The sequence below is a fragment of the Etheostoma spectabile genome, chromosome 3 (genome assembly GCF_008692095.1).
Source record: "Etheostoma spectabile isolate EspeVRDwgs_2016 chromosome 3, UIUC_Espe_1.0, whole genome shotgun sequence".
Classification (NCBI taxonomy): domain Eukaryota; kingdom Metazoa; phylum Chordata; class Actinopteri; order Perciformes; family Percidae; genus Etheostoma; species Etheostoma spectabile.
In genome coordinates this window covers 27951741-27967111 of record NC_045735.1, presented here as the reverse complement: position 1 = coordinate 27967111, position 15371 = coordinate 27951741, and the positions used below count along the sequence as shown (strand labels likewise).

At 44.5% G+C, this 15371-nt stretch overlaps 2 protein-coding genes across 5 annotated transcripts in view; both read left to right on the top strand.

Annotated features, from left to right (window-relative positions):
• clasrp (CLK4-associating serine/arginine rich protein) overlaps positions 1-660 on the top strand; it is a 13880-nt gene extending 13220 nt beyond the window's left edge. For all 3 annotated transcript variants that reach the window (XR_004329025.1, XM_032507958.1, XM_032507954.1), the window contains exon 21: positions 1-660. This exon is cut by the window's left edge and continues 89 nt beyond it. The gene's annotated coding sequence lies outside the window, so the exon portion shown is untranslated.
• A 591-nt stretch (positions 661-1251) lies between these two features.
• znf296 (zinc finger protein 296) lies at positions 1252-11190 on the top strand. 2 transcript variants are annotated; one of them, XM_032507943.1, is made up of 3 exons: positions 1252-1520; positions 4058-4411; positions 8022-11190. In XM_032507943.1, the coding sequence occupies exons 1-3, from the start codon at positions 1469-1471 to the stop codon at positions 9833-9835; spliced, it is 2220 nt and encodes a 739-aa protein (XP_032363834.1). In that variant the 5' UTR covers positions 1252-1468; the 3' UTR covers positions 9836-11190. The 2 variants fall into 2 exon arrangements, with proteins under 2 accessions (XP_032363834.1, XP_032363841.1); XM_032507950.1 differs by lacking the exon at positions 1252-1520 and adding an exon at positions 3010-3064.
• Positions 11191-15371: the final 4181 nt, after the last annotated feature.

Below are 15371 nucleotides of genomic sequence, written 5' to 3'. Positions count from 1 at the left end.
TTTTGTTTTGTTTATTAAAGGTACCTTGTCTTTGGCACACAAACTGTCCAACAAATCTATTAACATGGAAATATGAAGAGATGGACTGAATATGGCACATATCTTTACCTGAAGGCTATGTTCTCTGGTGTGTCTACAGAATATAACACTTTGGTTGAGGTACCTTTCGTTTCACTAATTACACCACTGATGGGTTGAGCCAAGCATAGTTTGATCTGCCTGTTTTCATTTTGGCTTCATCTTGTAAAGAGACTGCAGGTTTATTAAATGAGTTTCTGGTTTCTTCTTTTTTGCATGCTCCCTTTTTTCTGTTTCTGCCTGAACAGTTCTTCTCATTTCTTTGTCTGCATTTCAAAGTACATAGTACTCAGCAATATCTTCCCCCTTTTACCTCACATCGTCCTCATGGCATTACAAAATCCACCAGCCTTTCGTTTCACAAACGCTCACACTAAAGACCATTTTAAACAACTTTCATGAGCTGATATTTATATACATCCATTTCACACTTCTTCATTAAAGAATACACAGTTCATCTCTATCTACTGCTCTTTTTATACTCTGTCCTCTGCCAACCGGTAATAGCAACAAATATCTTTTTGTGCTCAGTAATGTGGAATGTCAAATACAGAAAAACAAATAAAACTGACTTTGAAATTATTTGTTCATTTTTTTTCTTTTTTCCTCTGTAATCCCTGTTGCTTTTAAGGGTTTCACACATTCGGTTTTTGGTTAAATATTAAATATAGTTGAATATTACCATATGGTTCAGTAGGCTTTATGCTCACTGTTTTTAACAGAGGGTTGCAGGTGGTTTCCTATCAGTAGGTGGCGACAAATCTAGGTTTTTGAGCGCGCAATGCTTCACTGCAGCTTGTGTGACTGTCACTGACTTTTGATGCATTTTCGTTTTCCTGTGTTTAATGGTTGTAATAAAGTCACAGATCAACTGGTCAACAAGAAAAGGAGAAATGAGAGCTCCGCTGGTTTTAGTTTTTAGTTTGGAGACACCTGTGGGAAACCAACCAGATAGTTCCTCTGAGCTTCTGAGGAAGAACTAAATGTTCTACTATCGGATATGAAAACCTTGATTGAAACCGACACCAACGCGTGTTAAAAATACAAAAAAAAACAGGTGTATAGAGAAAAAGCTTTAAAGTGATATAGCCTACGGTAATAGCATGTTTATGGAGTAGGCAATGTTACCCGAGGAGGGCGGGGTCAGGGTCGTGGGAGCTGGGCGGGCGGTGCCTACAGTCGCCCATGCCCCCTTTTGCCCTCCGCTCGCTGCGGGGGAAGAAGCGTGAACTTGAACGCAGCCTTCAGTGCGAGTCCAGGCAGAGGCCAGCCAGTCTCACCAGTCTGTCCCCGCCGCTCGGGTTTTTGGGTAATTTATCGGAGAAGACGGATTTAGGCTTGGGAGGGTTTGTTGTTTGGGACCCAGAAAAGGTGCCAAACGCTCGACGCGATGTCCAGGCGCAAACTTGGAAGCAGACCGCAGCACCTGAGTGCAATTCAAGGTAAGCAGGAGGGGAGCCGCGATGTGTGGGCACGTTGGAAGTGTCGGGAGGCGGATGTGATGTTTTAGGTGAAATTCAAATAAATTCCAGTCCCAGTTTTGTTTCATTGTCAGTTTGCGCGTATGGTTTGGATACGCGCTGGCGCCGCTTTTTTAAATGACGGATGCTATTTGAATTAAAAGGCATGTACAACCCTCCAAGCAGTAGGATTAGGATCTTTTTATTCATTAAACCTCAATATGGATGTATTTCTAATCCGTTTTTAGGTCCATATTAATAAGGACTCTTATGTTCCTTGTCATGTTTGTCCTGATGCGTGCTGTTGCTGCAGTCCTGATTATAGAGGAAGGACCGGTTTATTGGCATTTTGTTTTCAGAGGCTACAGGTCCGAACACGATGATTAATATATCCAGGTTAGACCGTGATCAAGTTTCTCGGTCGGTCTCTGGCTTGTCTGGGACAGTTTACTTCCCCTGCTGTTTAAAAGAAACCCCACCAGAGTGGCACGATCCTTCTTCATATGACAAATATGAGTTTATTTTTTTTTTACATTTGGACAATTAAACTTTGCTGTAGACTAGATCCCATTCATAGTCTCCATTTGATCCCATTCAGACTGTTCAAACATAAAGACAACAGTGCGGGACATAAAGAAGCATCTGATGTTTGAAGGGAAATAAGAGAAACGTAAACCCCATTTGTTTTTTACAGTTCTCTACTGGAGACCAGTGGTGCGTGTCTGTGTGACCACAGGCCCTTACGCGTGCGTGTGTGCGTGCACGTGTTTGTGTGTGTGCGCGCGTGCCGCGCCTTGCAAGTCTGCACAAACAAGCGCAGCGCTGAAACAGGAAAGGTGACATTTTTGAGTAACAACTGGCGAGATCCGACTTCAGACTGTACTGTCTGTACCTGTCCTGTGTGTTAGCCGGCCTCGCAGGGGAAGTTGGATCCCGTCAAGGTGTGCCTATGACCGCGTTGAGCAATACTGACCCCTCCTCCTCCTCCTACCTGGCCTTAGCTGGAAGCCTTTCTTTGGAAATAGCCAACGTTTACTCAGACTCTGAACAGCTTTGGGTAGAAGTTGTGTCCCCTGCTTGAACAACACTCCTCAGTGCTTGCACCTGTGTGCGTGCATTTCAAGGTGCTCCCTGTAACCACATACGTTTTGTCAGGCCGTTGAATCAGATTAGCTGACCTGTATAAGTTTGTGAACACACACACACACACACACACACACACACAAAAACAAACCCAGGGGGTGCTCTTATCTCCAACACCTTAAGTCATTTTTTTTTTTTTTTATTGCAATCCACTTCCTGTTGAGAAACTCCCGCTGCCTGTGGCTGTTAGGGCAAGTTGTATTTGTGAGTTAAAGGTAAAAGCTTTGGTCATAATGTTGCATTTTTAAATCAAAAAGTTCACTTGTTCCACATGACGACAGCCTCAGTGATCTGAGGTTGATGGACATGGGCTTCACTATGCAACAGCCTGCGTCAGAGAGCCGGTCTGTTTTGGGTTTGTTAAAGGAAGTGGTCAGTTTTGGGTGAGCAGTTTGGCCTCATTGCTTTAGAGCTAACATCTTTAACTAGTAGCCTACTTTCAATCACCACGCCTGTTTTGTTACTTCCCTGAGGTCTAACAGTACTTTTACCACTTTGCATTGTTAATTTGTTTGAACACAGTCAAAAACTCTTTAGCACAAATTCATATAAACTGGAGGACGTGGGGATCAGCACATGTTGGTACTGGTATACATATATTCAGCCTTTTTTGGGGGGAGAAAATGGGAAGTTTAATGTTAAGGATACTCAGGTTCAGTATTTATTTCTGTTTGTATTTTGGAGATTGTAACTTCCTCTCAATTAAACGAACACGGCGAGGTATAAATAAAGGTTTGTGTACAAGTGATATATAACTCTTGCAGATCTCTATGACTGCAAGTACAAATGTTTTTAAGAAACCACTCTACTATGGATCTTTTTATAGATCCTGTTGACTATACGCTCCATGGAAAAAATGATTTACACCCATAAACTAAAGAAACACAAGGGTGGAAAATACTGGATGAAATAGGATTCTCTCAATTAATCTAGAGATTAATTGTTTGACATTTTAGAGACCAAAGTGTGGAAAAATGCCTGCGGAGTCCAAGGTGACGTCTTCAAATGTCTTGTATTATGTGACCAACAATAGGAAAAGCCAAAGATACTCCCTTCACTGTCACAGGAGACTACAACACCCAGATCATCTTTACATTTAGGAAGCTGAAACTTGCAAATATTAGCTTGAAAAATTACTTAGACATTTAGTATTCGGTCGATCAACTAATTGAATATTCGTTGTAGCTTTATTAAAAACAATCTTCTTTATTTCCATTTTTAATAGGAGTTGAGATCCTTGAACTGTACTTGTGCATCCGTCTGTGTTAACTGATCCTAGTTGTGGTGTAGTTTGTTAAAAGTAAGTAAAAAGAATGTAATCTCTGTTAGTAATTGGACTTTCCCTGCTTCCCTCTCCTGCCTGTCATGTTTCTCAGATGCCACTGACATGGCGGATGGCTCCACTTCATCAGACGTCCGGCCTCCTCCACCTTCTCCTCGCCCCCGGGTCCAAGCTCCTGGCGAGGGTGGTGACCTCCTGACCTGCGGCCAGTGCAGCCAGGCCTTCCCCCTCGCCCACATCCTAGCGTTCATCCAGCACAAACAGGGCGACTGCAGCTCCCGAAGCCAAGCCCCAAACGGCAGCGCCACTCCCCCCTCACCTGCCAACCGATCGCAGCTGCGCGTCGCCAACGCCGAGCTGGGGCCGGGCTTCATCGAGCTGAGGAGAGGGGGCAGAGCCTGTGGGGAGGAGCCTGGCGTCAAATTGAAGGCGGAGCACAACAGAGCAGGTGAGTACTTGTAGAAGAGGCAGGTTGCTAATTAGTGACTCTGTGTTTTTTTTTTGTTTAGTTTTGTTTTTCAACCGACCTCCTCTACATTTAACAAATGCCCCCCTCCCCTCTCGAGTCCAGCTCATTAGCTAGCCGTTGCCATTAGCAGACCTGCATGAGTTAGTGACGCACAGGCTAATTGTGTGGAAAGGATAGGCGTCAGGAGCGTTCGGAGGGCACCGAGGGTCCCCGAGGGCTCCACACTTAGCACCTGAGCTCCATCTCATCTCCCTGACTGTCAGTCTCTGAGGTAGAATGGCCAGGTAAACATGTTTCTCCCTCTCTGTCCTCCACTGCACCCTGGACACCAGAGACTGAAACCACATCCTCCAAACACCAGCACAGGGGCACGATTCAGGGTTTTAAGGGGCACCCTGTTTCTTGTGGAAAGGGGCTTGATGGTTGTGGTGGTGAACACGGTATGAAGTGGTCAGAGGAGTGGATGTGCGGCTGTTTGTGCGGCTCGTCTCCCTTCCGTGACACTGTAACGTAGGACATTGCATCATGCGCCTTCTCCCACTGTTCTGCCCTGGGCTGAGCCACCTGAGCTCCTGGGAGTCTCCTCCTTCCTCCTCCTTTTCTCTTCATCTTGTTTTCCTTCTTCTTCCCCTTGTTGTCATAACCATCCCTCTCTTCTCGTTCTGTGTATCAGACATTGGCAGTGATTTTCCTAAAGGTCTTTTTCTTCACGCCTATCTGCTGCGGGTTACTTTTATAGAAGAAGAGCGCGGGCGCTGTGATGGTTGTGCCAAATATGAGATGTCACGGTGGAATTCTCATTAAAATCCTTTTTTGAGAGTTTCACCTCCCATAGCTGTGTTCTGGGTTTTAAGATGTAGGAGAGTTATTGTGTGTTTGTTGTTTTTTTTCCCCTGCAAAGGTCATATTTGAAGCTCATGCTGTATCTCTAAAGTGAAAAAAGGGAGTCTGCAGGGTGTTGTAAATGATTGCGGATGGACAGAGCATCTTGCTACACACTCATACTCGGTATGAGTGCCCCTTTGCGCATTTTGAAACCTTCTCTGTCATGTACACACACGTTAGCAGTTCCTTCCTTTGTGTAACGCTCAGGGGACTGGTGCACGCACCATTTCCGTCCGTCCACAACCTCTTTTTGTTTTTCTATTTGGGTGTGTTTTTCATCTCTCGCTCTGTCTCTCACCCACTGTCGGTGAACACATAAATTTGGTAATTTGGCACCCGCAAGATTATACAACCAAAACTAACTTGTGCGCTAGGCGAGGTTGAAAGAGCATGACAGCATGTAAATAAGGAAACAGTGGATTAGTTTGGATTAAAGTTTTTTTATTATCAAATCTGTGTAGCATTTTTTTTTAGAGTTGGTAATTGCAATTTCAGCCAGTTTTTTAGTGTTTTAGCTTTTAGTGTTTTTAAACTCCTCAGATTGGATAGTTTATGACAAGAAGAGTTTGAGTTCTTGCATATTGAAGTAGCAAAGGGACGGTTTGAACTGGACACCCTGCAGCCTTATAAGTAATAGGAAGTCTTGTTGTTTCGAGGGAGGGGAACTGAGCATCTGAAGCTTCGGAGATGACTGAAAGTGACAGAGCAGTTATCCCGTAACAGAAAGGTCCACCATCTATTTTCTGTGTTTGCCAGAGAAGCGGCGAGGACAGAGGAGAAAATGGAGTGGGATGGATTACTGAAGAGCCGCGTGCATCTGTCTCATTCTTTTTTATTTATTCGCCTTGTTTGTTTTTTTTTCCTCATCTCCAACATGCCCCCCCCTCCTTATTTCCCCCCCCCCCCCCCCCCCCATCTTCAACACACTTTCGCTTTGCCCTCTTTCAATTTCTTGCCCCCCTCCCCTCCTCCTCCTCCTCTGTTCTCCTCCCTCTGCCTCCCAAGGGAAAAGAGATTCTGCCTGCTGCTCGTTAGTGCTCCCAGCCAATCTGCATTTTTAATTAGTAGTTATTGCTTCTGCTTAATATTCAAGTGCTACCCCAGGCCAAATGGGAATCCTTACAAAAAAAAAGCGAGGGGAGAGAGGAGGGAAGGAAAGAGAAACCGGCTGGGTATTGTGTTTCACTCCAGGACCCCGAGACAAAAGCCCCCCCCCCCCCTTAGGGAAAGATTTGGATGGGATTTTTTTTTGGGGAGCACGGGGGGGAGCTGGGGTTGGAGGATGGGTCTCAAGTAAGATCCAAAGGGGTGACATATTTTTGTGGTGTCTCCTGGCCCCCCGTAGTACATTATAATCTTTTTTATCTCATTTTCTTTTTATCTCCTGAGCCCTGACCTACCTATCCCTCGCTCTCTTCCTCTGCTCTCATTCTTCACCCTACATTTTAAAGAAGTATCTCAACTTCTCTTGGGTTTCTCCTCAGGCTAGGTTAAAGGACATGAGCACCACAGATACTCTCGTCTCCAGACAGAGGGAGGGTGGGATAAGGGGGAGAAAAAGAGAAAGAAACAGTTGCTCTCTTTTTCATCTTCACTCTCCTCCCCCCTCCAGTAAAATATAGAAGGATTTGACTTGAGGAAACATGAAAGAGGCTTATACCAGAGTCTGCTTTGAACCTCTCCAAAAAAAGAAAGAACTGTTTTCCCTCTAAATTTGGGGATCTTCTCTCCAATTTTGATTTATGCAGAAAGGCCTCATTTGTCAAGCAGGCTGAGTCAGTGCCTCATTTGCATAAAGCGTTCATTTTCTACGTTCTGCTAATTAGCAATTTGCAGCTTAATTGGAGAGTGGCTCTCGGTTAGAAGACATAGCTATCCACATATAAAAATATCTCCAGAAGTACTTTGCGACACGACTGCATCTCTGTTGGCCTTTCAGCTTCCGGAGACCTATTTCTCTATTATGCTTTGGGTCATACTTTTCTACACATTTTTTTCCTTATTTAGTTTCTCCACACCAGACCCTCCTCTTCATCTTTCATTCATTTGAGTCCATATAAATGTGCCTCTGGTATAGTTGTTTTGGTATGCTTTTGTCATGCTGATACTCGTGTTTCTGTTCAATTTGCATAACTTTATAACGTCTTTTAAGTGATTGTTTTGATTTTTGACTGACACCTTTACTCTCATTGAATTATTTCACCCCCAGCAGATAAGGAAAAAACTCTAAAAGCAGACTAGACTCTACCTGCTTAACACCACACTGCAGACAGACACAGAGACTAGCTGGTGAACATAGTGAAGCATGGAACAGCTAAAGATATTTCCCTGACTTTGGTAGAGACCAAAAACAGAGCTAAAAGAGAGTACAATATTGGACTTGCATTCATCAGGTGGACCCAAACACAACTCCAAATAAATATTAATGTTGCTTTGTATATGTTGGATGTGAAAAAAGGCAAATGTTTGATAAGTTCACCCAATAAACTTTAACAATCTGTTAGATGTTGTTGACAGCTTGTTTCTCCTGCCCCCCGAAGTGACTAAAAAATCCCTTATTGCAGGTTTAATCTGTGGATTTACCTCATTTGTTCACTCCTAGTGGAAATCAAGACTGTCAAAAGAGCAAGACATATTTTTTATATTCTTTACTAACCACCAATAATCAAAATGGCTAACTCCGTGCTATCATTTTTTCCCCCAGTGTCTGAGGAGCCTTCCTACTTCACCTGCCAGCAGTGTGAAGGCGTGTTTCCATCTGCATGGCTGCTCCTACAGCACGCTCAGCACGCACACTCCTTCAGCATCTACCAAGAGGATGAGGAGGATGACACAGACATGAGAGGAGGAAGAAGAGGAATTAAAGAGCACAAGGCTGCTACAGCCACTCTGGACCCTCGCCACCTGAGCCAAGCTCTTGCTTCTGCCTTTCAGCCCTCCGCCCTGCGACTCGGTCGCTCCCGCCAGACATACACCGCCTCCTCTTTCAGTAACACGCAGGCTCTGAACTTTTCAGTGCGACTCAGGGAGCTCGCAGAGGGGAATAACAACACCACCAGCAGCTCCCCCGGAAGCCTGGTGCTGTCTCCGTCCTCCTCGCCACCAGCAGCTTCTCCCTTTCCTCAGACCAGCGCCCTCCAGGCTGACTTCCACTGCGAGCTGTGTGAGCAGAACTTCCAGTCCGTGCGTGCCCTGTCAGCCCACCGCCGGACTCACTCCTGCGAAAGGCCCTATCACTGCGGAGTGTGCGGACAGGCCTTTGCCCAGAGCGGCCAGCTGGCACGGCACATAAGGAGCCATCACAGGGAGGCTGGAGGTGGAGGAAGTGGATATGAGTCGGTGGAGATGGTCGTGATGGAGGAGGATGTAGGGAGGCAGGGGATGAGAGGGAGGTTTCAAATGCAGCCAGTTGGAATCAACATGGGAAAGGGAACGGTCGGGGCAGAAGTGAGAGCCCAGGGTTCCTCAGAGTTAGACCTGACCCTGCCCAAACACCCGTCCGTAACTTCAGGCCTGATGCTGCTGACCTCGCAGGTTAGACCAGCAGACAGGGAGCTGCTGAGGCTGTATCGGTGCCAGAGAGAAGGGGGCGAGGGGGGGGAGGAGGAGGCAGAGGGGCAGGGGGAGCCTCGGCACACCTCACCCTGCGCCAGCCCCTCTGAAGGCTCCCTGGAGAGCGGAGAGACAGGGGGCAGTGGCGAGAGCGGTATCGCTAGTGGCAACTGCACGCCCAAACGGCCAGAGATGGGGGACAGAGTGCGAGGAGTCGGAGAGTGGGAGAACGAAGGAGGAGAGATCATAGAGAGGGAGACAGAGTGGAGCTCAGCCAATGTCAGCGAGGTTTTGCAGGAGTGGCAGATGGAGAATAAGTGGAGGAGTGTAGGAGGAGGTGTCAGCGGCAGAGGAAACAACAACAACAACAACACCACCACCACAACTACTGCCGGTTCAGCTGGAAAGAAGAAGAAAGACGAAGCGTGTGAATACTGTGGTAAACAGTTCAGGAACAGCAGCAACCTTACTGTGCACCGCCGCAGCCACACAGGTGAGCGTCCATACCGCTGTGGCCTCTGCAACTATGCTTGCGCTCAGAGCTCAAAGTTAACGCGCCACATGAAGACCCACGGCGCGCAGGGAGCCAAGGCTTCCTTTTTGTGTCAGCTGTGCTCGGTCCCCTTCACTGTTTACGCCACTCTGGAGAAACACCTGAAGAAAGTTCACGGCCTGAGCCACGCCAGCGTGGGAGCGTACGCACAGGCCAGCGCTGCAGACACTTTGGCTGCCATTAAAGCTTGTGGAGAAGCAACAGTGGTGGTGAAAATGGAGGAGGAAGATACCTGTTTGGATCAGATAGAAATGGAGAGCAAAATTCCGAGTGATGCGGTGAAAAACATGGAGGTGCAGGAGGGGCAAAGCCAAGCGGAGTATGTGGAGAACACAGGGAGTCCAGCCGTAGTGGCTGATCTCCCAACCGAGAGCAATGCAGAGGTGAGCTTAGCTTTAACTTCTGCGCCATGAGGACTGCTCTCATTCACTAATTGACATTAAAATAGCACTGTATAGGATTTAAGTTGCCCATTCAGATAAAAAGAATTTGAACAGATGTCAAGTTAAACTGAAATCTAGTTTAAAAAAGAAAGAAGCTACAGCAGCCCCATCCTCTTAGCCAGCGTCGAGGCACACAGCCGCCACGTTGTTCATGATGGTATGCAAAGCTGCCGATTGAAACTAAGTGCCTACAGTTCTTTAAACCACAGAGCAAAAAAACAAGGCCATGACATTCAGCAGGGAGATTACCAGAGCTCTTGAACAGGATGTAAACCGCCACAGTCCACACAGACACAGGAAACTGATCACCATGTTGCAGCGCAGGATGCAAAAGACAAGTGATTTATGTCTCTGGCGACCCACTGGACAGGTGGAGACAGATATTAACTGTCAGATAATACAGGGATTATATTGAATATAAAAAAGCCCAGCAAATATATTTTCGGTGTCGGCAGTCAGAGGAGTCGTGTTGTGTTTCCAAGCTGTTGCTGGTTTTTCTTTTGAGAATACCTTTTAAAGACTACAGATGTTTGACACGAGGGTGAAATGAATCCAAACACTGTCTGCCTGCAGTTTCTCAGACTCCTCTTTTTAAAGGCGCTTGGTTGTCACAACACTTAACGTAATGTTTACAGGGCTCACGGAGCCTGGCAAGGTTGTGCTCCTGACTTCGTGGCAGTATGTATGGATGATTTTCGGTTTTCTAATTTTATAAATGGGAATAGGAAGACTTTAAAATCTCATCTACTGATTTTTTTGTTTTGTTTTTTCATTTCCTGATTCGTTTCTATGCATAAAAAACAGCAATTGTACCTACATGTGAAACGGGTGGTCTCTTTTTGTACTTATTATTATTATTATTATTATTATTATTATTATTGTGCTGGTAATTTCTCTTTCATTGTTTACATTTGTAAAGTGCTGGACTGCTTGAAGCTCATGCATGTTTTGCAGCCATTTGAAACTGTTCTTTTCCCTGTTGCCTGTGTTTGAGTTATTCTTTATTTATGGATTCTGCATGTCGATAATTGTGTAAAGGCTAAACTACAGGGCTGAGAGATGCGGCAGTAGCTAGTTTATTGGTGGAGTTTTGTGGGAAGCACTTGGCTGAGTTTGCGTGAATGTATTTGTTTGTTTGTTTGTTTGTTTGTTTTGTGTGTACATATTGGGGTAGGGGGGTGGGGGGGGGATTCTCAGGTGACGCTTTTCCTTGAACCCTGTCGGTGATCTTGTTTCCAGACTCCAGAGCATGACTTGGCAGGTCATAATCACTGGGGCGTGCTCCTGACAGGTGTGTCACTGACGAGGATTTAACAAACGCAATATAAAGTTGCTGTCAGCGAGAAAGATTGTTAATATTTGAACTTAACACCCAAGGCAGAGCCAGGGCTGAGTATGATCACGGGATTTTGTTTTACAGCACGCACACACACACACAGCGGGCAGCTAGCGGCCCGTGAGGAGATATTGTCTGAGTTTGACAGTGTACTGAATTAGAATCGCAGTCTCCACCTTTTTAAGCAAGAAGAAATATGCTCATTTAACAAAACAAAAAGGATGAAGTTATGAAGTAGAGTGCTGCCAATGTTTTCATGACTACTGTGATAACTTCTTGTGACCATATCTGATTTCTACTTGCATTCATGTCAGGGAAAAGACATTCTTGTGCGTGTTGTGTAATGAATGATTTGGGAATGAGTGCAGTGTAACTGTTCAGGGATAATATTGTGTACATAGATTGACATTCTTGCTGTTGCTATAGTTATTATTAATATTAACTGCCACCATTCCTCCTCTTATGGTCTCCTTTCAGCTGAACACTGGCTATTGTGAAGCTCCGCTGTCTTTGTAAACTTATTTTGTAATTCACCTTCTCATGAGAAGCCTCAATAAACAATTGAGGTGAAATATTTTGTATTGTGGAGTCATTTTCTGCTTGGGATTGCTTTTCTGAACATGGTTTCTCCCCCTTCTTCTTTTGGTACACAGAACAAACCTTTTGAAACTATTTTTAAATATCTTTTCTCACCAGGATGTTGTCTTAGTCAGAGGGGGTCGTTTCTCTGAGGACCACAGTCAGCGCTGAGTTATTAATTTTTAATGTAAGTCTTTGGATTAGGGACCGTGTGTGTGTGTGTGTGTGTGTGTGTGTGTGTGTGTGTGTGTGTGGGTGTGGTGTGGTGTTTTGTGTGTGGTGTGGTGTTGTGTGTGGGTGGTGTGTGTGTGTGTGTGTGTGTGTGTGTGTGTGTGTGTGTGTGTGTGTGTGTGTGTGTGTGTGTGTGTGTGTGTGTGTGTGTGTGTGTGTGTGTGGGTGTGTGTGTGTGTGTGTGTGTGTGTGTGTGTGTGTGTGTGTGTGTGTGTGTGTGTGTGTGTGTGTGTGTGTGTGTGTGTGTGTGTGTGTGTGTGTGTGGTGTGTGTTGTTGCTATGATGGGACACAGGCGACAAGGGTTTCTCAGGATACAAAATTGAGGAGGGGCAGTTTGGTTATTGTTTGTGGGCATGTTAGAAGGCAGAGCAGGGCGGGTAAGTGTCAAGGGGTTGGGATAATTGCTGACTCTATTTTAAGGGCATTAAAAACCTCTGCACCAGCATATCTGGCCTTAACCCCCCCCGCATCACCACCACCACTTTTTCTAATGAAAATGAAGTTCTATGATCCCTCTAGCTCATTAACAGCAGGTCTTTTAATGAGCTTTCTATAGGGTGGGGGCTGGGTAGATGAGGAGTGGGGTTGGATGGTGGAGGGGTTATTGCACCAGATGCACACACGCCCACTCCTACCAATTACCATTGTGTTATAGAGAATAAGAAGGAAGTGAAGACCGAAGCTCCTCAGACCCAGATGAGTCCGTTTGTCTGTTTCTCTCCACAGAGACAGAAAACAAACAAGGTGGGAGGACAGTACAGGTGACATCCTCCGTCTCTCCCTCTGGTAAACCTCCCTGTCTGTTGACCGCCACAGCGAGCGCCATTTGGTGCTCGTATGGACCCAATTATGTAAGGTAAGGTGATACACAGTAGAACACAGCACAGTAGCCCCTACAGCAAGTGGATATCTTTTCAACGTCCCACAGTGCCCTTTGTCTTCCTGCAGTCCACACCTCTCTGAGCCACTGTCAAACCAGGACAGTGTCAGCACCCTATCACAACATAAGGAGTTTATAATGTCTGCCAACGGTTGAGTGAGGCTGTCGCTATGTGTGTGTTTGAGTGTGTTCTTCTGACCAGTTACTGCCCTTGGGCGATAGTAATGTGGACTTTGAGATCTAATAGTTGTCTCAGCTCCACAGAGACAGCTTTTGTTAGTCTGGAAGTACACAGAAACACAACCAACACTGTTAGAGGGGATTTTAACAAAATTGATGTGAGGAGAAGAAGCATTACAGTTGGTCATTGTAACAAGGCTTTTTTAAAACGGTGTGCTTTTAGCTTCTTGAGTGCTGCCCAACTGATAAGTGATACTGTTTCTCAACTTACTGGGCTGCTGAATTTGAAAAAAACAAATGCTGAATGCACCTCTATCCATCTCACCAGAACCATAGCCCAGATATTTGAAATTCTAAGTACTAGTTTATATTTATATTCAGTTAACTTATCAAATGCATACTGTCCACAGATTTTATTTTCCAGGAGTGAGATTTTAATTTTATTAGTATACTCTCAACTTCAAAATTGAATTAAAACTTTGAAATCAGTCAAAGAAATTAGGGGATTCAACCGAACCTCCAGAATGAGAATATGTAAAGCAGTGTTTGTAGAGTTGTAAGATAGTTTAGTTTAGTTTAGTTTAGGCAGTTTATGTGGACATTTGAATATCATCTGCTTAGTAATGATAGACCTTAAAAAATGTACCTATTATCTGGGGAAGTGTTTACAAGAAAAACAGAATGGGTCCCAGGGCAGTACCTTGGGGAACACCACAATCGAGAGCTCCCCATGAGAATTCTACCAGTAAATGAGAAACAATCTAATGTCTCATTCATGTATCAAAGAAAAGATTCAGCAGCATTCACCTGCATCATTTTCAAACCTAAAATATGTTACATTAGCCATCTAATTAGACAGTTGAACCTCGTGGGTAGACTTAATTTTTCTGGAAACAGTGGCACAATCACAAAATCTGATTTAATTTAAGATGATTAGCTTTGAAAATGCTCCCAACAAAGGGAATGTTAGAGCTCTATGTTTGCTTTCCTAAAGGGAAGGCCTGTGGCCATGATAGTCTTTTACTTATGTGAGAGAAGATTGTGCTTTATCGTAGAAAAAAGCCAATTAACTGAGTTTTTAATTACATTTCTCATGTTAAACTGTGTGGAGCCCCAGTTTCTTTTGCAGTCCCTGTCCTGTTGTCCTCTACCTCCCCAGAATAGTTGAGGAAGAGGAGGAGGCTGAAGATTAAATCATCCGCATGCAGGGCAGACTGAGACAGGGATAACAAGAAAGAGAAAAGATGCATTTGGGAGTGATCAGACAAATCACAGGACTCCCTCTCTGCTCTTTATCCTCGCACGGTTCCCACAATTCCCACCTTCTCTCACACGTCACTCCTCCCGCAACGACCGCAGAATGAAACCTGAACCCTGGAATTACACCCGCTTCACATCTCCTCCCTCACCCTTCTAACCTCTAACAGTGAGAGTGTGGGAGGACGGGGTGAGAGGCGACATGTACCCGGGCAGCCAAGCGTCAATCCATTGCCTCTCTTTGCCATTCAACACCTTCAGATAATAAGGATGGAAAGACAAGGAGGGTTCATTCTCATAGGGTGTTATATAATGCCACTAGTCACTGAGGACGAGATTAGTGGGAGGACTGTCAGTTCAGTTTGGTTTGAGTACGTGGAAACACTGATGAGACAAAGGGACAGGTTGATTTAAAAACAAAAGGGAGGAAGTTCAATGATTTCTCTTTTTAATAGCATGAGGCAGAGTGCTACATGAATCTGGCAGAAATTGTTGCCAGACAATGATGTTAAAACTAAATTTCAAAACTAACCTAAATAGGGTTCTTCCCTAAATGAAGGCCATGCGCTCTTTTTTATCCCAGTGACCACCTAAGGTTGTATTTGAACTCTTGTGTTGTCTTCTCGTCAAAATTGAAAATCAACACTTCTGTTGACGCTTTTTAATCAATGTTTTAAACTATTTCTTACGTTTTTGTAACTTTTTTCCACACTTTTTTCAATGTTTGTCATTTTTTTTACGTTTAACACTATGTAACACAAACTTATTAACTTTAGTTTTATAGTTATTTTTTGAATTTATGGTCAATAAACCTCATTAATAGGAAATTATACCTGATGTTTGAGTTAGAAAAGCAGAAATTAGGAATCATTTAGACTAAAATTAAAGGAATGTATGTTGATGGATAATCACAGACTGGAAAATGTCAACTTTTACTCAAAAAGTACTATTATAATAAATACTATTTCAAAACCACTTCAATTCTTTTCTCCAAATGCTATAAAATTGAATAAGATGCCCCAAAATTAATAAAAGTAGAGAT

Bases quoted from the DNA above. Each gene is read 5' to 3' on its own strand.
- znf296 (XM_032507943.1), top strand. From the start codon at position 1,469: ATGTCCAGGCGCAAACTTGGAAGCAGACCGCAGCACCTGAGTGCAATT. The intron at 1,521-4,057 runs GTAAGCAGGAGG...CATGTTTCTCAG, and splicing joins GCACCTGAGTGCAATTCAAG to ATGCCACTGACATGGCGGAT. The intron at 4,412-8,021 runs GTGAGTACTTGT...TTTTTCCCCCAG, and splicing joins GGCGGAGCACAACAGAGCAG to TGTCTGAGGAGCCTTCCTAC.